The sequence below is a fragment of the Clarias gariepinus genome, chromosome 27, assembly GCF_024256425.1.
Source record: "Clarias gariepinus isolate MV-2021 ecotype Netherlands chromosome 27, CGAR_prim_01v2, whole genome shotgun sequence".
Lineage (NCBI taxonomy): Eukaryota > Metazoa > Chordata > Actinopteri > Siluriformes > Clariidae > Clarias > Clarias gariepinus.
In genome coordinates, this window is record NC_071126.1 from 16,311,708 (window position 1) to 16,335,110 (window position 23,403).

At 35.9% G+C, this 23,403-nt stretch overlaps 1 protein-coding gene across 1 annotated transcript in view; it reads left to right on the plus strand.

The window, feature by feature from the left end:
- Positions 1-1,696: 1,696 nt before the first annotated feature.
- Positions 1,697-23,403, plus strand: part of nkain2 (sodium/potassium transporting ATPase interacting 2) — a 218,298-nt gene continuing 196,591 nt past the window's right edge. Inside the window, exon 1 of the mRNA XM_053488409.1 lies at positions 1,697-2,577. Within this exon, the coding sequence (XP_053344384.1) occupies positions 2,524-2,577 (54 nt within the window). The 5' untranslated portion in view covers positions 1,697-2,523. The remainder of the gene's footprint in view (positions 2,578-23,403) is intronic.

Below are 23,403 nucleotides of genomic sequence, written 5' to 3' on the forward strand. Positions count from 1 at the left end.
CTCAAATTGGGTTAAGAGTTTTCCAACACATAATTAATACCTGTAAGGATGGTGCTAAACTGTCAATGTGGATCATGAATAGAGATCATCTTAAAATCTAGATGAAATTGTACTGGAAACAACATCCAGTCTGGTTCGCTAGGGAGCATAAAGATAGGACTTTAGAGCAATAGAAAAGGATTCAGAGTAATTTGTGTTTCAGGATAAAAAGGGAAGCACAAACTGTACATCCTTCATGCATACTGTAGTGCTCACAATTCACTAGACCTGGGGTTGTTTTAGTTGGTCAGGTCTACAGCCATGGCCAAAAGTTTAGAGAATGACACAAATATTCATTTTAACAAAGTTTGCTGCTTTATTGTCATTCTCAATACTTTTGGCCATTGCTGTAGGCAATGTGTGGCAAAAAATGAAGTCGGTTGATTACCTGACTGTACTGAACGACCAGGTTGTCACAGCCATGGACAGAGTTTTGCTTACCTCATAGCACAGGCATATTGCAGGACTCACAGGACATACAAGAGCTCTTATAAGAGCATGAGGAATCATTTTAACAAATGAACCATATTATGTGCTAGAAATAAAGCGAGGGGCAATCATATAAATATTATATATAGATAGATGCATACAGTAGATGGATGGATGAATAGACAGATATTTTATTAATCCTGAAGAACATTTCCAACATCCACTGGCAAGGAAAGTAACATAATAGAAAATAAACATGTAGTAACAATTACAAATTGTCAATCATTTGTAGAGTAGTCAGAAAAAGAAAAACGCCCATACTATAACAAAAATTACTAAGACAAAAGAAGTATAATATATATAAAATATTTAAAGAATATATATATAAAGAGAAAATAGCACAGTGGCTTAGTGGTTAACATTGCACCAGGGTCTCTGTGCATGGGTTTTGCATGTTCTCCACGTGCTCGGTCGGTTTGCTCTGGGTGCTCCGGTTTCCTCCCACAGTCCAAATACATGAAGATTAGTCTATTTAGCATTTCCAAATACCCTGTAGTTTGTGAATGAGCATGTGTGGCCCCCTGTCCATGGTGTACCCCATCTCGTGCCTTAAGTCTCCTGGGATAAGCTCCAGGTCCCCCGTGACCCTGTAGACAGGATAAAGCGATATGGAAGATGAGTCAGTGAGTGATATAAAGAGAATGAGGATTAATATTAGTGGACAGACATTAGAGAAAATTGTGAAGAAAAGTGACAGCAGTGCAAAAGTGAGACTGAGGTAGTGCAGCTCAATGCGAATAAGGGTACAGGATGAGAAAATAAATAAATATGCAAATAAATAAATACATAAATAAATAAATAAATAAATAAAATGAATAATAGTTATTTATTTATTTATGTATTTATTTATTTATTTTTCTACAGACAGTGTAGTATATTTTAATCCCATATTTAAATTGGGAAAAAAAACAGTTTAACCCTGATTATGGAGAGAGTTTCGTGAACATTGTATCCAATCTGGCAACCTTGAAAGAGATCAAGCGGTAACCCAACCCAGCGCGCGCTTCTGCCCTGATCGTCCACTGCGCCCCGGAGCGCATCAGCACCACCGAGAGAGAGAGAGAGAGAGAGAGACAGAGAGAGAGAGAGAGAGAGAGCGCGAGACTCCCGCCGAACGCCCAGGTTCCTTCAGTCTGGAGCGTCAGATGGCAGCGCGGCATCTTTTCATCCCTGCGTATTTTTTTCGAACCGGTTCGAAAGCGCGCGACTTTTCCTTCCTTTCCCTTCTTTGATCTTTCTTTTTTGTTTTTTTGTTTTTCTTTTTCTTTTGATGTAAATCCCCTTTAGATCGCGCGGACACTCCGGGACTGATCTCTGATTCCAGAGGATGCACAGCGTGTTAGTGTTAGAGACGCGCACTCCTCCAGCTCCCGCTCCTGCTCCTCATCTTGCGCACGGATTTAAATGAAATATTTATATATGAAGGATATATACATATATATAACCTGGCAAGTTAAGGACTTCGTTCTCGCTTAAGATTTTGTGAAGAGGGGAATTAAAAGCAATGCCTGCATGCGTGCTGGCTGTGTATTCTCTGGGAGGAGGATCGGTGAGCGCTGTTCGGTCTCCGTGACCCACCACCACTATCACCACCACTGGGACGCTTTGTCTACTGTACGGTGCTGTGAGAATTAACATTACTATCATTTTCTGCACAAAGCAATTGGAGCAAACACATTCTTTTCATATCTGACCTGGAGGAAAATAACCCTGACATTTCATCATAGGAGCTCCTAAAGACTTTGTAAAGGTGTGAAAAAAAAAAAGTGGTGCGAGCTGTTCATCTCCAACAGCTGGATATAATAATACTTATTATTATTATTGTTGTTGGGAGCTAAAAGAGAAAGGGAGAGAGAGAGAGACAGATGTGCTGAGGGATATCAAGGCATGCCATCAGGACGACTGTGAGATTAAATCCTGGTGAATTTGGAGGGATTTTGCCAGGAGTTTGGGTTGGCACACGTGTAGCAGGGCAGCCCGGAGTTCCCGAGCATCATGGGCTGCTGCAGTGGTCGGTGCACACTGGCCTTCATCTGCGGCATGCAGCTGGTGAGTAAAGTCTCTTCGACATTAGAGTGAGACCTTGCATAAGGATGCAATCGACAGCAATAACTGTTAACGCCTTATCGCCTTCAATTACTTAATCAATCAAGCAATCAATTAATCAGTTAGACAGTTAATTAACACCAGCATTGCTTTTGCAATCAACGTTTCTTATTAACTTATTTCAGAAAGTTAGCACCCAAGCCTGGTTGGAACCTTTTCCTTGCACCTCATCTTTATCGCTCTGGTCATCCCATCAAAAGGACATATTTTCCTCCCTAAAGAATAATGCATAAAAGAATAATCCTTTATAATCTCGCTATTCAGTGTCACCCAAACAGCTGTAAAGCTATCGTTATAGCAGTAAAGACCTTAAACCTTTAAGAATAAATAAATTAATAAATCAAGGTTTACAACTGGGCAGAAGATACTGTATAAGACGTAAATTTAGTTTAAAAAGTTTTAGAAAGTTTGCCCCATTTTTGCACCCAAGCCGGGTTTATGGAACCAGTTGAACCAGAAACCAAACTGCACCTTGTCTTTGTTGCTCTGGCGATCCTATCAAGAGGACATTCTTTTCCATCTTCTTTACCTTAAACAGTACTAAAGAATAATGCATAAAAGAATAATGCTCACTATTCAGTGTTACCCGGATCACTGTAAAGCTGCATTATAAATGAAACCTTTTAAAAAATAAAAACGTAGGGTTGACAATCAGTTAGAATACATAAGAGGTAAAGCTACAAATAATGCAGGCATGTTAATATTTCAGAGACTGTACATGCACCTTTGACTTTCTTACCAGTGAAAAGGTAGATTTAAGTGTAGAATGTGTGCCAGACATCTTAAATATCTCAGGATGATAAATTAGAGTTTATCTGCAGTGTTGGACATTGAGCTTTAGTATATGGACAGCTATGAATATAAATAAACTGACATCACAAGAATATATTTTAGCGTGACCCATCATTGTATTGAAATCTTAATATTTCTATAAAAAATATCAATGAATACTTATATATGAAATATTTCACAAACATGAAAGTTAGGAATGCAATCATCTGGGAGCAAAACTAGAAACAAAAAATAATAAGTTATACATAATGAGGAATGTATAGATATTTCTCTTTAAAGTGTCCACCTCCTGTCTTACAGGATGTCTTTCCAAATACAATGCATTTGTAATCTTATCTTTATTATGTACAAATTCTCTATATGCACTATACAGTACACTTTCTTGGTCATTTTGAAATCTACAATGTCTACAGCCCTGTATGTCTAGACATTTTACATAATTTTAATGTTGTGTCGCAAAACATTTACATTTCATGCAAAATTTTAGCATCTGTATTAAAAATCATACAAGCAATGCAATGTGCAGCAATGTGGTTAATTCTTTAATTTATACATTTACATACATATTAAATATAATTACACATTTTGAAGACAAACTGAAATGATGATCAAGTCTGTATACATACTAGTAAAGCAAAAAAAGAAAGAAAAGCTAATTGAATACTGTAAGTGTTAATCTGATCCAGTACAGTAAAAAAAAAAAGCAAACATCACTCAACAATCATTGTAAAAGTGTAAGACTTTTCCAGCACTTAGAAACGAACCCAAACGTACTGAGTATGAGTTTATTCCAACTATACAGGTTTATTCACTGCTGCAGGTGTAAAACGCGGGTCATGCAAGGCCAAGGAGAAGTACAACAGGCAACAAGAGAGCGATCTTAGCTAAATCCTGTGTAACACTAGGAGGTCTTGTTCTGTCTCATAGTTTGGAGCTTGGTGCTCATGCAAAAGCTGTGCGGGTTAAGTCGTTAGCCTGAGGTGACTATTATTTATATTCGTCTTGATTGGCTTTCCAACAGGCAATTAGCGGTATGACTGCTGAAAAGGGGTTAAGAAAGCTCCTGCGGTGACGACACGCACCGTCGATAGTCTGGTTACGGCATATTAAGCTGTCTGCACTAAGAAAGCGATTTGTATTTTCATTGTTTCATACATTGTTTTTATTATGTAACTGGTTATGCAGTTTCATTATAATTTTTGTTCGTAACATCGTGGAAAGAAAATAAAGTTTAAGCAGTGATTATTACAGCACTTATACTGAAACACACGTGTTTTGTTTTTTTCCCCACCATGATCTTGTTTCCGCTCGCAGCCTACTGCAGGTTCGTTTATGAGCTGCAGTAGTCAGTACATTAAGCTGTACCTGATTACTTGTTTAGCCGACTCATTTGGTTTGCCTTATTTGAATGCACAAGGTAATTCCTGCCTGTGCCTTTTTTTCCCCATCAGTCACTCATGATTGAAGAAAAATACTGGTGGTCTCTTGTGCTACAAAATCAGTAGAGCGATGATATGATATGACATGATATGATATGATATGATATGATATTGATATCCATTGAGGGTTGGACTTGATATTAGATTAGAGAGGGGGAAAAGGGAAATCTGTCAATAGCTTGGCAATGGAATTGTTTGTTTTGAGCAGTGCATGATATAATATGGTCTTGGTCATGGCATCTAAATGATAAAAAAAAATAATCTACGCATTCGTGTTTATTCGACCTGTGGCTATGTTTCGCATGCAGCTGTGAGTCAGTCATGACGAAGTGTCACGGGTGTGTCAGCCAAGCACGCTGCAGCATATCAGCCCGACTTCAGGGGGCAGTGCACTCTCTGTGTAAACACCTGACACAATTCTCACTGATAGGCTGCATAAATCTACAGTCTGCACTAGTAAGGAATCAGCCCTAGCTTCACTTCTTCATACCATCATGTGAATCACCAAGTAAAACACCCAATACGATATTATCATTATATCTATCTATATATATATATATATATATATATATATATATATATATATATATATATGTGTGTGGTTATTCGATTTGTTTTGATATCCTCACAATTTTATACATAACCTGATTAAATATTATTTTTTGTAAGAATTTATTACAATTTTAAAATCTAATACCTATAAGCTTTATGTGTTTAAACAATAAAAATAAGCATGAAATACAACCGAAAATCAAGTTAAAATAAAAAAAAGCTAGATTTTTACCAAGCAGCACATATCCCTTGATATATCTAATCAAACCTCAGTCCTGCTGTGTTGCCTGACATTATTTCAATAGTTAAGAGTGCGCCCCCTCTGTAGGTGTATAAAGCAACTGTGGCATTTCACCACCTCAAATGCAAATGCATACAAATGAAACAATTGATTTGTGTGGCAATACATGAATTAGGGTACATGCTTTAATTGAACACACACACACACACACATATCTACCCTCCTATATATTTTTCTCACGGCCATTAGAGGTGCTCTTGCACTTGGTTCCACAAAAAGCCAAACTAATCCACTGTAAGATATTTATTATAGTAGTGATGCAGATGTAAAAAGTAAAGACGGATGACTTTATGCCTGATTGCATATTTAGACCACCTGCAGCTGTTTATATTATGTTAACATAATAGTTTTGTGAGCATTGTAATATTTTATTTTTTTAATCTTTTTTTATATCATATATTTATTTTGCTGTGTCATTCTGATTTAAAATTTGTTATTCTCGACCATCAACTACTGGGACTTGTGTATCAGCCTTTAGTGTTAGGGGTTTAAATATGTCCACATAATAGTACGTTGCATTATACCGCTGTTAGCACTTCTGTCTATGTGTGTCCATTTAATAAATAAATTATTCATGTCTGTTGTAATATAAAACAGATAAAATATTATATATATATATATATATATATATATATATATATACAGTATCTGAAATACATATATATAAATATATGAAATACATATTTATATGAAATATGCGTCATACCTATTTTTCTTTACCTGTAGTGTGTATACATTTTTTGTATACTTTATACAGTACTATATACTGTATATGCGTGCCTATACTAGACGATGGGTGCATCACTTCATTCGCCTTTTTTTTTACCCTGATGCACCAATCGGTCAGGGTAAATCTGGGTTCATCAGACCGCATGACTTTTTTTTCAATGCTTCCTAGTAAACTGAAGCCGTTCTTGATAATCCTCACTGATAAGTGATTTTCTTAAGGCTACACACCTGTTTAGTCCCAATCCCTTGAGTTCTCTCTGAATTGTGCATGTTGAACTGCTCTTACTTTAACTATTAAACACGACTGTGAGATCTACTGATGTTTGTTGATTTCACATCACGCTCATTCAGGATGTTTTACCTAACCTTTTATATTATTATTTATTTATTTTGTATAAAGATGATGGCTCATTTATATCTTTACAGGTTTCAGTAATGTGTTTTTCAGTTTTTAACCTGATTTTAATCTTTTAAGTTTTCTTTTCTTGATGCAGGACAATAATTTGACCCCTCTGTCACCAGGATGTGTCTTCTGACATGATTGTTTCTTATCGAATCTGTTAATAACCTGTTGTGAACAGATAAACCGTATTAATCACTGCAGTAATTATTCAATTGAAGGGCCCTAATAAAGGTGTCTTTTTTCCCCTTTTTTTGCCCAAGCAGTGTGTATCTACTGTATAGTGTGTATACGCCATATATTCTTATTGCAATACCAATTGTGTACTTTGAATCAGTGGAAACTGTCTGTTCTGCATGTTGTGTCATTTCTTCAGATAATAAGCTCTGCCAAATTATAATCAGTACTGCACATTAGTGGTGCATCAGTAATTGACGAGCCTAACAATGGATCTGATATTAGTGTGTGAGAGGAAACTTTAAACTCTGATTAAGAAGACATTTACATGACTGTTTTTGGGTAGCAACCTGCTGTGCAAACCAGCTCATGCTTCATTTTAGTTCTTTTTGTTGTTGTTGTGTTTTTATTTCTTTGGTTTGTGATGTGATTTGATTCTATATATTTAAGACCCAAGCTTAGGATCCAATATACAGTAGATCATCAGAATTGTCCTAGCCAAATTACAGACTGGTTATTTTAACTAATATGGTAAAAAAATGTTTACATCAACGAAACATACTTGGTAGAATTGGATTACGTTGATTGTCTGTGAATTAATTGCACTCAGTTCATGAAATTCTAAAGCTAGTATAACTTGGCCATAATGTTTAGCCAAATCGTCTGCCAAATGCCTAAATGTTTAGCAACCACACTGTACCAGAGCGATGCAAAATTCTTTATTCTGATCGGTCAAAAACTATTACATTAACTTAAGGAAGGAGTCTCCAGTGTCAGCTCTTCATAAGAGTCCTTTGGACATTTCAGTTTTTTTTGTTATCCAATTAACTTCAATATATATATAAAGAGAGAGAGAATTGTCAGATTATATCTGTTGTACATTCCATAAAATGTAATTATAAACAGATCACAAGTACTGTATGATGCATACTTTTTTTGCTGCTTGTTGTTTAATATCAACTTTGTGCCGGGAGACACTGCCGTAGACTATATTCCTGTAACAGCACGCCCTGTTTTGTTCTTTATGAGAAAAAAAAAAGGATCTGGCTTCCTGTATACTGACTCACCATAGTGGGCACTGGTAGTCTCATCGTGCCCAGCTGGCATGCTTATTCAGGTCTATGTGATGGGTCATTTGACAATAAACAAAGCTCATTTAAACTAATGAGCTGGCTATTTTGCCCTTTAATTTATTCAGATTTTGCTAGGTGATCTCATCACCTAGATGGGGTTCAGTAAAGCTTACAGAGCTTTTTCTGCTCCTTGGCTGTGAGCTGCATGACATCAGAGTTGCCAAGAAATTAGCAGTAGTCATCTTTGCTTGGTGCAGTGATGAAAGTGAATCAAGCACTGCGGTCTGCCTTACTGGAAATGTTTGAGTTCATGCGGATCACAGAACCGACCTGGCCAATTTCATATTTTAACAAAGTTCTGTTGTGTTTTTTGGGTAATAATTTATTTAAGTGGCGTTTATATGAATTTGGGGCAAATGATGAAGTTTCTCCTGAATGAAGGAGTAAAACCGATTGATATTTGAATAGCGCAAACATTTTGAATAATGCCATACGTCGTGAATGGCGATGCCCACTGAGGTGACTTGGAGTTCACATTTTTGGAGTTGGAAAAGATGCATCTGCCTTTTGCATTCACCAACACCACTTGCACTTTACAGGACCTAATCTAAGACCTATTGTTACATCCTCCGTACAGTCCTGACCTCGCTCCAAGCCATTTCCACATGTTTGGGCCATTTAAGGAGTTGGGCCAGCGTTTCAGACTGGAAGGCCAGCGTTTCAGACTGGGAGGCCAGCGTTTTAGACACGAAGCAGTCAGTGTGATCATTGCTTTGGTAAAACACTAGTGAAAGCACTAGTGAAACACTGGATTCAGTGCGTTAGTGTAAAAGGGGATTATATAGAGAAATATATAGGGAGTTTGGACTCTTATAACTATGTTCTGTTATTCTGCACTAAAGTCCCAGTTTGACTGGAAAACCGTTTGTATTGTTCACACATGTAATATTTGTTCTCACTTTCTTGGTCTCTTTTTGCGCACACACACACACACACACACACACACACACACACACACACACACACTGACCTTTCCGGATCTCTTCAGGGTCTGCATTCAGCCACTCATGTTCTTTCAGAACATTCATTCTAAGCATAGCTGCATCCGTAAATGTCTTGCAGAGGAGCACACGGCATATTTGTATTGGATTTCTGTTGGATGAAGCAATACTTTGCAACAATTTGACATTATAGCATGTTTCCCATGTCCAATCTAAAATCTATAGCCATTTCAAATTAAAATGTCTTTCATCCGTTAATGAGGAATGTGCGCACTCCCATAAGAGAACACTGTTGAACTTTATTTACTGAACTGTATGTGTTACTTGTGTTACAGTTGCACACAGGTAAAACTAATATGCTGTCTATCACTCTGTATCTACTGACTGTAGTCTCTCTGTTGCTATGCACAGTTTGGCAGATTTTTCCCAGAACATGCCAATCTTGTCGAAGTTAAATCGTCCTTAGCTGTGAATTTGTGTGTAAATGGTGCCCTACATTCGACTGGTTTCCCATACAGTGTGTACAGTATTCCCACCTCACAACCAGTGTACTGGGATAGGCTCTGGATTCACTGCCACCCTGACCAGTATAAAGCATTTCTTTATCAAGTAAATGAGTGGAATAGGTCTGTGTAGTTTCAGCAGAGGAAACTGGGATAGATAAGAACGGATGCTTGTCAATCTTTATTATCCATTCATTGTCTATACTGCTTATCCCATATAAGGTCAACGGTGGCCTGGAGCTTATCCCAGGAAACACAAAGCATTAGGGATAGGAATAATCAGTCACCACCAGATACGATATCATCACTATATCTAGGTGCTGACTGATTAAGTATCAAGATTTTATCAAGATAATATCCCAAATAGATATTACACTGTTCCCTGATTTTGTTACAATTTTAAATGTCAGTACACTGAGTAGTAGTTTAGTGTAGCTCAGTCCTTATAATATTAATTTGCTCACTTAAAAATCACTTAAAAAATACAAAGTAACTTTAAATACAAGAGTTTAACATTTTACTAAAATTACTTTAAGCAACAAAAAAAAGATGAGAACCACGTATCTCTGTTATGTTATCCACCATAATCATTATTTCTAAACAAATAGAGCAAATGATTCACTCCTACCACACACAGTGAAAATGTGTAAATAGTTCAGAGTGCACTACCTGTAGGATTATAAAGAAATGGTGACGTTTTACTGCCACAAATGCCTGCAAAGTCTCAAAAATTGAAAACAACGAGAGCACAAGTTGAATGACTGTGAGCATGCGGGCTTATGTGGCTTCTAATGCGGGTATGTACAGTAGGGTTTCTAACGACCAATCAATCACTTCATTTCTATTATGAAAAAAAAAAAAAAGCTTTTAAAAAATCAGACTATACGCTGTAGCAAACTGTAGTATTTAGCATAGTAATGGACTACATGCTGTAATAAACTTGTATTTCATATAGTAATGGTAATGGTACAGTAGTATTTGGTATAGTAATGGACTACACATTGTAGTATTGTAAACTGTACTACACATTGTAAACTGTAGTATTTCATATAGTAATGGTAACAGTAGTATTTGGTATAGTAATAGACTACACACTGTAGTAAACTGTAGTATTTTGTATAGTGATGGTAACGGTAGTATTTGGTATAGTAATGGACAACACACTGTAGGAAACTAAAGTATGTAGTATTATAATGGACTACACGCAGTAAACAACTAGTATTTAGTATAGTAATGGACTATACATTGTAATAAACTGTAGTATTTCATATAGTAATGGACTACACTTTGTAATGAATGGTAGTAGTTATTATAGTAAAGGTCTACATGCTGTAGTAAACTGTAGTATTTTATTTAGGCATTCGGCAGATGCTCTTATCCAGAGCGACTTACAAAAAGTGCTTTAAAGTTTCCGTCAATGAATAAATACTTACACTGGGTTACTGTGTTACTACTTAAGTGCCATCACAATTGGGAAGAGGTTTTATTTTTTTTCATATAGTAATGGACTACACACAGTAATAAACAGTAGTATTTATTATAGTAATGGACTACATGCTGTAATAAACTGTAGTATTAAGCATACTAATTGATTACATGCTGTAGTATTTAGTATAGTAATGAATGCCATGCTGTAATAACCTAGAGTATTTGCTATAGTAATTTTATTACACTAATGTTCAAAAACAGTATTTACTTTAGTTTTTTCTTCTTATGCATTACGTCATCATCTTGTTTCGGACAACTCTTCATTGAATCTTGCAGTACCTTTATCATGTATTTCAGTCACTGTGTGATTTTATCCACAGTTTTGTGTACCTTGGCAACAGCTCATGCTTTCATTTCGGTTTGTGTTTTGGTATTATCGTGTTTGCACACATGTTGGACTTTGACTTTCTCAAATGTGCTTTGCCTCAGCGTTGTTATGTCTAGTTAAAAGCCAAAAAAAAAAAAAATGCACTGAAGTACTGTATTCCCTGCAGTGCATTAGCGGCTCACAGGCTCACCGAGCTGAAATATAAAGCAGTGGATGAACTTTCCACCTTATTGATTGAGTTTAATGAAAAGTTAGTTACCGTTGTTTCAGTTAGAGCAGCTATAGAAATGAAATCGCTGAGCTAATGCATATGGCTGTGCAACATTACCGCTGAGGCTGCCATTATCTCATGCTAAGCGTAGCTTTCCCTATTTTAGGTCAAACTCATATTTTAAATGGTACAGTATGTAAGAGACTTGAAGGGTTTTTGTTTTATTTCTGTGCAGAGGCCATCTAATTTTTTTTACATAAATATGTATAAACAGAAGTTTATTCTAGATGTTTTTGACATTGTACATAATATATTTCAGAAGAAAAATCTCTGCTTTCTTCTTACTACATTTCAAATCATATTTCTCTGAAGTGACAGTATCATGCATTCTTTGAGTTATAAGCATGTTAGTTGACATTTAAAAGATTAGCTAATAGTTTTGTACTTATAGATGTCACTTTCACGTGAGAATTATTATAGTGTAGAAATAATCATAAAATGTACCATTTACATTAAAGGGCATTTAAGTTATAGATGTAATCTAAAAACAATGTCAATAATGTAGTGAACTTTTAAAACAAAATTCTGAGAGATTTCTACAGTATAGACAATACTGATATATATCAGACAAGACAATACGCAACTGAAAAAAGCAAATAAATAAATACAGTAAATAGATGTATTGAATACTTACAGGATCAGTTGCAATATTTGATAAATGCATAACATATGGTATATCTAACACTCTTGTAATAGACGTTGTCACACATTTTAGGACATTACACATTTTAAACATGATACAAACATTGTCCTCATGTTGACTCAGTTGATGTTGTCAGTGTTGCTTGAAAAGTATCAGATGACAGTTAGAGCTTATGTATTGGTACTAGTGATGGGAGTAAGCTGTGATTAAGCTAATCGATGATTGATTAATTACTTTAACTGCAGAGCATAGTGCTTCTTGTTTTGTGTCCTAAAAATTAATCCTATCAATACTATTACAACTATTACTACATCCAAAATACGTTGCACACACAAGTATTTCAACTCGCATCAGCATCTGCTACTGAATATATTAACGCTACAAACATGACACAGCTGTCAGAGCAGAAGTACGTTGTTATTGTAGGCTAACTAGTATTCCCTATTGTACACATAGTCTTTGTGAGAGATTTTGCATATCATGTGCTTCATGTAAAGATTATTCTTTGTTGGTGATGGTTTACTTGTGTCATTTTTCCCAAAACCGGAGTAAGCCCATATCCGGGAACGGCCTTTTTTCCAGGATAGTAGTACAAAAGGTCACCTTGAGATACAGTACAGCAACATGCTACTGTAGGTATTTTTTAACAATTAAAATCGGTTGCCAACTTAGCTCTTGATATGGACAAGAAATCAACTGATCATTGTCTTTAATTATTTAATTATTACTGGGATGGTTTACTGTTCACATCACTTTGCCCATTGGGGTTCAACAAAACAAAAATTCCACTTTCTAGTTTAATAAGAAGTGTACTATAGTAACCTATATTAGTTTTCTTTTGGAAAAAAAAATATTCCAATTGCAATAGAAGCACCTTTCAAAGCCAGCTAGCCAACATGCTGTAAAGTGAGAGATCAGTTTCAGGATCGATTACCACTAGAGGAGCAAAAATAAGCTGAAAAATAAGCTTTGTCTGAAATTTTACTCACTCAGTATTAATTTCTGGAGTATTGAATTCTTGTATAAAATCAATATGGCATGAACATATTGGCATATTTGGTTAAACTGCACTTGTGATATTGTGTGAACTTTTAAACTGTGTAAAAAGTGTGTGATTATAATTATCTTATGGGTAAAGCGTATCGTATTGACAAATATTTAAAAACAATGTTCACATGCTCATCATGTTGTTAAAGCTAGTGGGTAATGAAGGAATATTTTGTTCCTCAAATTTAAAAAGGTGTGATATTACAGTGTAAAGTAAGCACAGATTGTGCCAGCGATCACGTGCAAACTTTTCTAAGCTGAGTATGAGCATGTTGCAAAAGAGGAAAAGTAGTCATCATTTATCCAAGTGATCTCAATAATAGTGGTAACTACAAAAACGTAGGCATTACAAAAAAATAAAAAATACAAGAAAAAAGACATAATGCAATTTCACAAACAGTTTTTTAACAAAACCAGGTAGAGGTAACACTGGGGCCCTGCCGGTTATATTCACAAGAATAAGAGGTGTTTGTGTAAGGAAGATTGATTGGGTATGAAGTGTTTGTCTACCTTCACCTTTCATCTACAATCATTCAATAACCAGTATAATTCCATATTCCAAAAAACCTTCATAATCTTGACCAGGGTCAATGGATATTGAAAGCCTTTCCAGGGAATACTGGGTTTGAGTTAGGACATCACTCTGGATGGACAGTTATTCACACTAACACAAACACAGGGAGAACATGGATGTGATCCAATTAAATTGGATTTATTGGCAAGCTAGAAAGCAGGCAAGATCTGACTATTTCCAGAGATGGGTTAAGCGTCTCGGAAAGACTCGCTGACTGAATTAAGAGGAGAAATGCATTTATTGTGTTCCCAAAGGCACTGTCTGCTTTGTGCTTTGAGTTTTTCATCACCCGAGAGACAGAGAGATCTGTCAAGGTTTATGGCTCAATCAGACTTATCTCTCTAGGTTCAGCAGCGCCATAAAGATGGGTAAGATGCAGACAATTCCAGTTTTCATGAGTAGACAGAGGTTTACAACTAAAAATGACATACAACTTCACAAAAAGGAGTCTCTCAATGGATCCAATTGATTGTTGCCCAAAATGTTTCCTCAAAATTATAGGCCATTGTTTCCCACACTGGGTTCAAGGCAAGTAAAACGTGATCCAAAAATAAGATAGTCTATATAGTCTATTTATGTAGATTGTTACACACATCAGTATATACCCAGGTAATCCTGGTGTAGGATTCTGATTCCTGATGCAAACAAAATCTCTTTTTAAAACTTATAACTACTACCTCTCTAAAAGGCATGATGGTGTAGTCCACTAAAGACTAACGTGATCCGACACTTCTTATTCATACTTATGACTTTCAGTACATTGGATGAAAGCGCATGGATCTGTCAAGGGTTCCAAAATCTCTGTTTGGGCCCCTGTCTAGATATGCACTTTATATACTGTTTCAGAGTAGCAGCCCCAAGATCTGTTCACTTCTAAAGCTTGATTAGACCTACTGTACAGTTCTATTGCACAGTTCATCTCTTCGTGGCATAAGCTAATAATGCTTTGAAACTCAATGGTCCTTACCATGTAATAAGGACCATAATGCACCTTACCTAATTGAATCGCCATTTAGTAAAGTGTACAGTATGGTGTGTGTGTGTATATATATATTACCCATCAAGGTCTGAATAAAACTCACACTTGTTTAGCGTTAGATACACATGCGTTGAGTGTTTGGAATAAAGAAACCAAATAATTGCTACTTGTTATGTGTCTGCAAAGCTTCGCCATAAAAAAAAAGAAAGAAAATAAATAAGGTTCAGGTAAATATATATTTATAATTTTGGCCTAAATCAAGGAAGATTATCAGCATTGCACACTTGCCCCAAAAGACATTTTAAAAAGTTACATTAGAAAGAAAAATTTTATTATGTTTAATACAGCTAGACTAGCTACTGAGGAGCAAAATGATTTAGCTGCAACATAGCCATCAGCTACTACTATGGTACCACTCTGCTTTGCTAGGCAGAATACTTTTGTTACATTTTTATGGATAATAGTGTATTGTTGTTTTAGATTGAGTGTCACAATCAAAATTATCTAGGCAAGTTTGCTTTAGATTATTAAAAACTTCAAACGGTGTAAGGTATTTGTAGAATGATTTAGACCTTCACTGTGTATGATGCTAAGCTGCTAGTTAAGTTTCCCTCACTTGTTAGCTAACTCTTTAGCTCCAGTGGAGAACTAAAGAAGGAAGCCTCAAGAGCAGAACATGTCTTGATTGATCAACTATTATGCGGTTAGGGGGTAAATTGTTTGGATTGCCTTATTGAGTACACAGGGCAGAAAACATATTGCTAAATGTTTCCTGTCAGATATGATAAATGAGGGGAGTATTATAATATTGTAGAATTAGCAATGCCATAACAACAAACCATGTGGATATTTATAATGATATAAAACAGTCTTGTGTGTGTTTTTTTCATGCTCAGTTAGCTTAGAGAAGTTTCCAAACTCAAATTATTCCTGCCCTTTCTTACCCGAGAGAAAATTAGCCATGAGTTTATATAACTCCTGTAACTCTTGATTACTTTAAATCCCTGCACAGAGGTGACAGTCAGTCTCTCAGTCTTGATTACAAAATACAAAATGTTCCTGCTAGATAATTGAGACATTTATTGCTTTAGTTTTAGTTGCACTGGCTTCCCATTTGATATTTAAACTTATTCACTTACTTTCACTCATATATCATAACCTGCATACAAGGTCGCGGGGGCCTGGAGCCTATCCCAGAAGACTTGGGGCAATGAGGCAGGGTACGGGCTGCCAATTCATCACAGGGCACACACCTACACACACACACACATACTATAGGCAATTAGCGCTATGCCAATTAGCCTAATCTGCATGTTTTTGGACTGTGGGAGCAGTGGTGTGAAAAGTATTCACATTCATTACTTGAGTAGAAGTATAGATACTAGGGTTTAAAAAGACTTCTTTAGAAGTTGAAGTATCAACTCAAGCTTTTCACTCAAGTAAAAGTGTAAAAGTACTGTTTTCAAAACTACTTTTTTATAATAGTAAAAGTAACGTAAGAGTTTTTGTTGTATTTTTTAACGGCCATAGTGATTTGGGATACTGTATATGGCAATTAAAAAATCATGCATTTTAGTACAATGCAAATACTTTAAAGAATCATATATGTGTACGACTGAGCATTAAAATGTTTTATGGAGAAGAAGATATGATAACTAGTTGCCTGTAAGTATTTTAATGGTGCAAAAAGTCGAACTTCAGAGGCATGTCATCGGTAACCTTTATTGGAATGTAAATGTACATCCAAGCTTAGCTGCAGGAACCTGTGAGGGCAACATACAAGAAAATTAGTATGTCTACAATAAACATTAGTGCTGTTAGAATGAATGATGTAAAGTGATTAATCCCCCCCAAAAATTATATATACAGGTACATTCCTGTTACCTTCCTGGTTTTCGTTCCTTGCTGGTGCTTGGTTGTGACATTTTGCTCGAATCTTGAGTCTCTATCACGGACATCTTCGTCTACTTATCACAACCTTGCTGGAGATGGATCCCGTACCAACCAATAGGGTGACAGAATGGTATGATTATACTTCTCATTCAACCACAATCAAATTCGCTCCATCCGGATCCGGATTTTTTTTTTTTATATGTTTTTCGAATGACAAGCTGAAATAAAAAAGGAGGAACAAGGCTATTTTTAAAATGTAAGGAGTAGAAAGTACAGATAATTGTGTCAAAATGCAATTATTCAGAAAATCCAGTAAAGTATAGATACCCAAAATTTCTACAGTGTACTTAAGTAAGGTAACGAAGTATTTGTACTTCGTTACTTGACACCTCTGTGTGGGAGGAAGTACCCGGAGTGCTCGGAGAAAACCCACCAAGCACGGGCACAACATGCAAACTCTATGCACACAGACTTGAGGCGGCAATCGAACCTAGACCCTGGAGATTCAAGGCGACAGTGCTAACCACGAGGCTGTCATTTTTAAGTTTATGTATGTTATTTATTGTTACTTAATGTTGTCCATACATAAAGTTCATGTCCTTGCTTGAGGTTATGGTAAAGCCTAAGGATATTAAGAACCTATTCACCTCTGGCACAAACAAGCATTGGCCAATAATAAACAGTTTTGGGCAAGTCATCTGGTCAAATGATGCCCAGTAGAGTGAGAAAAAAGCATTAACTTCCACCCACAAACACATCCTATTAGTAATGAATATTAGCGGATTTTTATAATAGAGACTACATGTCTTTGTGAACTTGGGCTATAATAGGTGTGATGGTTCAAGTTATTGTTAGAAATACAAACATCTTGATTATTTTAAGAGTCTTGAATATTTGGGCTGTATCTGAATAGGAAATAAATAAAATAAATAAATAAATAAATAAATAGAGTAAGTGCACTCACGGTGCCTTTTAAAGCATGTAAATTAGCAACTTTTTTTTTATTTTATACAGTTTTTCTGCAGGTACAGGTATACCAATATAATACGGTATAACCATTAAAATTCCTTTTACCATGCATTATGCAGCAATAAAAAATCCATCATGCGAAACTGTTACTGTTATATTACACAGCAATCATAGTTTGTGGTGGAAATGACCTGGATGAGGGATGTCCTATGAGCTGATTTACTGTAAATATTAAGAACAACTACAGATAAAAAAGAGACCCAAAAGAGATAGAATGCATAAACAGAAACAGTTCTATATTCTATTACAATTATTAAATGAGTACCAGTTCTTTTAAAAAGGTAAAGCATGGATTGTTCTGACTTCAGGTGTTCAGTCACTGGAGTCTTTTTAGGGCAGAGGGTGTTGCAGTTTCTTGTAGACATGAACTTTTTTTTTCTTGCTAACTCTTCAGACTCAGACATTTTTCGACGTCACCATGCTGCCTCTATAGGAAATATAAATATGACTGAATAAAAATATGTCACATGAGCAAAGAAATACCATGAGCACATATGAACATGTGTTTTATGGGTGTTTCCGGTTGTCACTGAATTTTTCGATGGATTTTCCTAGCATGCCCCAGATTTTTATTTTTATTTTTGTCATTTTTTTCCTATTAATTACTGTAATCATTTTAAATAATTTTCTGTGTAGTCACTGGGTACTACTGTAAGCCTTTGGTTTGTAAATATAAAGAAACTAAGAGGTTAAGGTCTGAACACTGAGCTATTCATCAAACACAATCCCTGCACTGAATCACCAGCTAGAAATGCCCTGAATCCTTCAAGACTAAATAGAAACTCTACTGAAAGCGATTATTTATTTTTGTAATTTCACTCATATTGCAGTGTAGCAGCTGGCTTGACGTTGCCTGAGGTCTGCCATACGGTAGGGCTTTTTTCAAGGTCACGCACTTAGTTATTCTTCTTCTGTTTATCAAAATCTGGCCCTGTGGTAGAAAAGAATTATCTATCAAATTTGAAAAATTTAAGTTTTGAGTGTTGTGAAGAGAACATGATCATCTTTTTTTTATTTCTGAAGGCTTTATACCAATCCTGTCAGTCTGCGTGAAAAGGTTACACCACAGTGGATTTTAATTTAAACGATTTGAAATTGCTCTGTGCTCGTGCCAAGGTTTTTTTTACGTACCCATAGTGAGGGATTATTTAAATACTTATTTGTATGCACTATTCTAGTTATTTCTTGCCAGTAATTGTTTTTTCGATCAAATTCCATAAGTTTAAAAAAATTCAAAAAGTTTGGAATGTACTAGGGATGCACCGAAATGAAATTTCTGGGCCGAAAACGAAACCGAAATTTTTGGATGCACTTGGCCGAAAACCGATACCGAAACCGAAAATGGCTTCATTAAAAAAACATGTTTAAAATATTTTCTTTTTGTTTGTATTAAAAAAACTACAAATTAATTAAAATTATTGCAACTTTGCTGTCCTCATCTGAAACTTTGAAGTGCTTCCAAACCGCCGACATACTCCGTGTTTGATGCGTAATGACAGCGCGAACGAGACGGGAGGATGGGAGAGGCGTCGCGACAATTTCGGCTTTTATTTTCGGCGCTTTCTTACGTTTCGGCCGAAACCGATAATGCTATTTCGGCCGAAAATTTTCGGCGGCCGAAATTTCGGTGCATCCCTAGAATGTACTGCTGTAGGTGCGTGCATTTGAGAGTGCTTCTGCAAGGTTGAGCAAAGACTTCGCCCTGGTGCATGCTGGGAGATGATGGTAAATAGCAGCATGACACAGGGAGGATGACAGAGAGCTGACTGTCAGCCAGCACAAGTCCTTGACATTTGGCAAGCAAAATGAATCACCTTTCTTACACGGCCACCCAGACCTGAAAAGGCAGAGAGATTTAATACCTCTTCACACATTATAAATCACTCCCGGCTTAACAAGACCAATAAATACAAGTGCAGCGGAGGCGCTTTGGAGGGTGACTTTGCTTTCGTATGCTCGCACGCCTTACTTTTCTGCCTGTAAGAACGCATTAACCTTTCCTCCCAAGTCTTGCAGTCAGCATAATGGACCGAGGGTTTGGTGAGTGTGGGCTGTGTGGCTTTTATTTTGAGTTTATGTGCTTGTTATTATTCACTTTGATAGACACGAGGTGTAAATCCTGACACCAGACAGTGGCTTTACCTGCCTCCTAATTATCAGATCCAGACAGTTTTCCTAGAGTATCAGACGATGTAATAGTTACAGTACTGTATATAGTATCTACTGTAGTTAACAGATTGGATAGGGCATTTTTATTTTATATTATACTGTGTTGCATTTCATATGGCTGCGTGTGTAACAAATAAAATGTAAATTTGAATTAGAACTTAAAGAGAATAAATCAGAGCTGTTTAATAGTAAACAATTAATAAAATATTATTTTTTCTGAATTGCAGAAACACTTATGAATATATATGTCCGAGTCAGGCTTGATAAATCGGGTACATTGATCAGATTATTGACAAAATCTGATTTCTTGTACATAACTGTATACAAATGTGAACACGTGGCATCTCGGAGAAATAGTACGTCTCACAATATTGTGGTCCTCCATGTTACTGCACTGGCTCCACCCTGAACACACCTACTGCTCATTACATTTAAATTTTACCTTTAAATTACATTTAAATTACATTTAAGTTTTTACTGTATACCCTTGTATATTTTGTATTTTTGCACATTTTGTTTAGTAAATGTTCATTATTTATCAGTAGAGCCACTTTTCATGTGTACAACATACAAATACCAATTAAAGTGTTTGACTTTTTGACTCGTGGATAATTATTTCTCTCAGTTTGCCATATCTGCCCACATACAGTCGGTAAAAAGGTTTTGTCATGGAGCTACCGCGGATCTACGGAGGTGTTATGAGCCAAGATGTGAAAACAGCAAAATCGATTTCATTGTGACAGCAGCTGGTCAGACGGCAATATTTCCCTCCATTTTGAAAAAGAGAATGCATTACTTCATATCGATAAAAAGCACAGCGCCTTAAGGAGAACAGGAAACCAGGTGTCTTGCAACATAGTCATGGTTGTCAGAGATAGAGAGAAGTCGATAATTTTTATTTCTTTTTTTTGTCACATGCTGTTTCTTGATATGCACACATCTGTAGTGAAATGAAATTTAGGCTGATTCTGATTGGTAAGATGTATTTCCAATAATCAGACGGATGTGCAGATAAATCACAAGTTTGTGTTAAAGAGTTCTTCTAAATACATTAATGTTTCTATTATCAGACTTTAAATAATTTAAGACTATTTAACAAAACCTTCACTGCTTTCCAGTAATCTGGCAGTATTATTATTATTAATTATTAAATATTTATTTATCAGTATAATAATTATTAATCATAATTTTAAATGGAGAAAAAAGAGACACATGAGAAAAAGAATTTGTTTGTAACTGGGTGTCCATGATTCTGTCAAATGTTTACTGGTATATAATTGCTAATCAATGTTATGTGGTGTGGTTATAAGGTTAATGGTTGATCTGTGAATATCTTAAATATTATATATACAGTATATATATATATACCAATTTGGATATATGGTGATGCATTTGTGCTTAAAATCATTCATGCATGTAAATATTTCGTCGGGAAACAACAAATACAGAGTCAGCCAGAAATGTTATACACACTTCAGGAAAAGAAAAATGTATGTAGTAAATTTCCACATGACAAACACACAAACACACATACCTTTTCAATATACATGTACCTTTGTGTAATATTTCTTTAATGATCTGAATCATCGAAAAAATGTTACACAAAGTGTGTGTAACAAAAAAAAAAAAAAACAGGCAACACACATTATTTTGTCAGATTATTGATTATTTTCCTATAACAGCAAACCCAAGTGCAACCACTCCATTAGGTGTGTGTTTTTTTTAATACTTCTTTCATCTAGACTAATAAAGGCTATAGAAAATAACAGTCTGGTTAAAGTGACCTTTTAGGCTCTCAGACACTTAGAGATACAACCAGTGAGACTTGCTTAATAGGAATGTTCTTTCTGTGATCTGTATGAATTCTGAATTCAAGGACTTTTTGTCAAAGTAACAGGACTGTTTAGTCATTCTGACTGGAAACACCTCTCGTAAATGAATCAGAGGAAGAAACATCTGGATGAACAGACAAACAGAGATATCATCATATTACAAGCGATGTCTGTTTCCAGGTTTTGAGGCACCTCCAGGCAAAGAAGCACTAATAGAGAAAAATGCCTTAATGGAGAACATGAGGAAAAACATTCTGCGGTATTTAGGACTAATGGACAGTTATTCGTGTTTTTACCTGAGCCATTTTGTTATTTGCATTCGATGATTATGTGCTCAGAGATAAAAGAGGCTTTGAAACTGAAAACTGCTTACTCTTTAACGCAAAGTGTTCCACGCACATCTTTACATCTGTCTAAACTGCCTTGCCCTCTGTGTGGCATTCTTACTGAGATAAACTTCAGATTTGCTGATGCATATTGTGTATTTGTTCCAGGACTGAGCCTTTAAAATTAAAGCCGTTAAGAATACTGTAATTTGTTACATGTTCTTGCCCATGTGGACTTTGACATGCTGTTCCCATGTTAATACCAACAAAGTGTAAAACATGAATAAAGGGTTAATGGTGGTTAAAGGTCTTACTGAGGATATTACTTTGTAGGACAAATTAAAGTTAAAGTTTTGTCATAATAGATATTATCCAACATGAAATTATATATATTTATATTGATTAATTGACAATGTATATTGAAATATAATATATATTTAAATATCAATTTAAGGCGCGCCATTGGTTTGCCGTATGTACAGTACGCTGCCAAAACTTGTGGTTTCTAATCTGGCATGAAACTGCTCATATGTTCCATTAATTTATGGCTTAGATTAAGTTAAAAGTTTAAGTTTCATTACATTCAGTCTAGCCAGTTTTGCGTGATGCAAGTTCTCGCCTGCCATGATGACTGCGCACTAAACCGGGTTCGATTCCCAGCCAATACCCAGACCCCAGACCCCAGACCCTGGATGCAGTGCCGCTCCCAAGCCCGGATAAAGTGAAAGGGTTGAATCAAGAGAGACAAAATTTAAGATGATAACAGAATTTTATTTTTGTACAGAAGGATGTACAGTGCTAATACTTTTTTAAATTAAACAACCGCTACAGTTACCCACATCCAGCTACAGTACCTGAATCATAAGTGGAAAAAGTTCATATTTTTTAGATAACAAAAGTGAAATCTGAAATCGCTCTGTCACGCTCGTGCGCAGTGAAGTGAAGTGAACTCAAACTTCTCATCTTATTAGTAGCGTAAATATGTCTCCTCTCTGTTATCTGATGAAAGATAAGATGAGATAGGAGACACATGTAAACACCGCTCGAGCACAGGCTGGAAATCCTCTTCGAGCATGTAGCTTTGATTGCAAACAGAATGCGACTGTTGTAATCATCGTTCATCATGTTGCGTTCATTATGTCGGCGCTATTAAACTGGCTGCTTCTTTAATTGCTGGGTTATAAATAACAAATAAAAACATGCTCCTGTCATGTGCATATGCA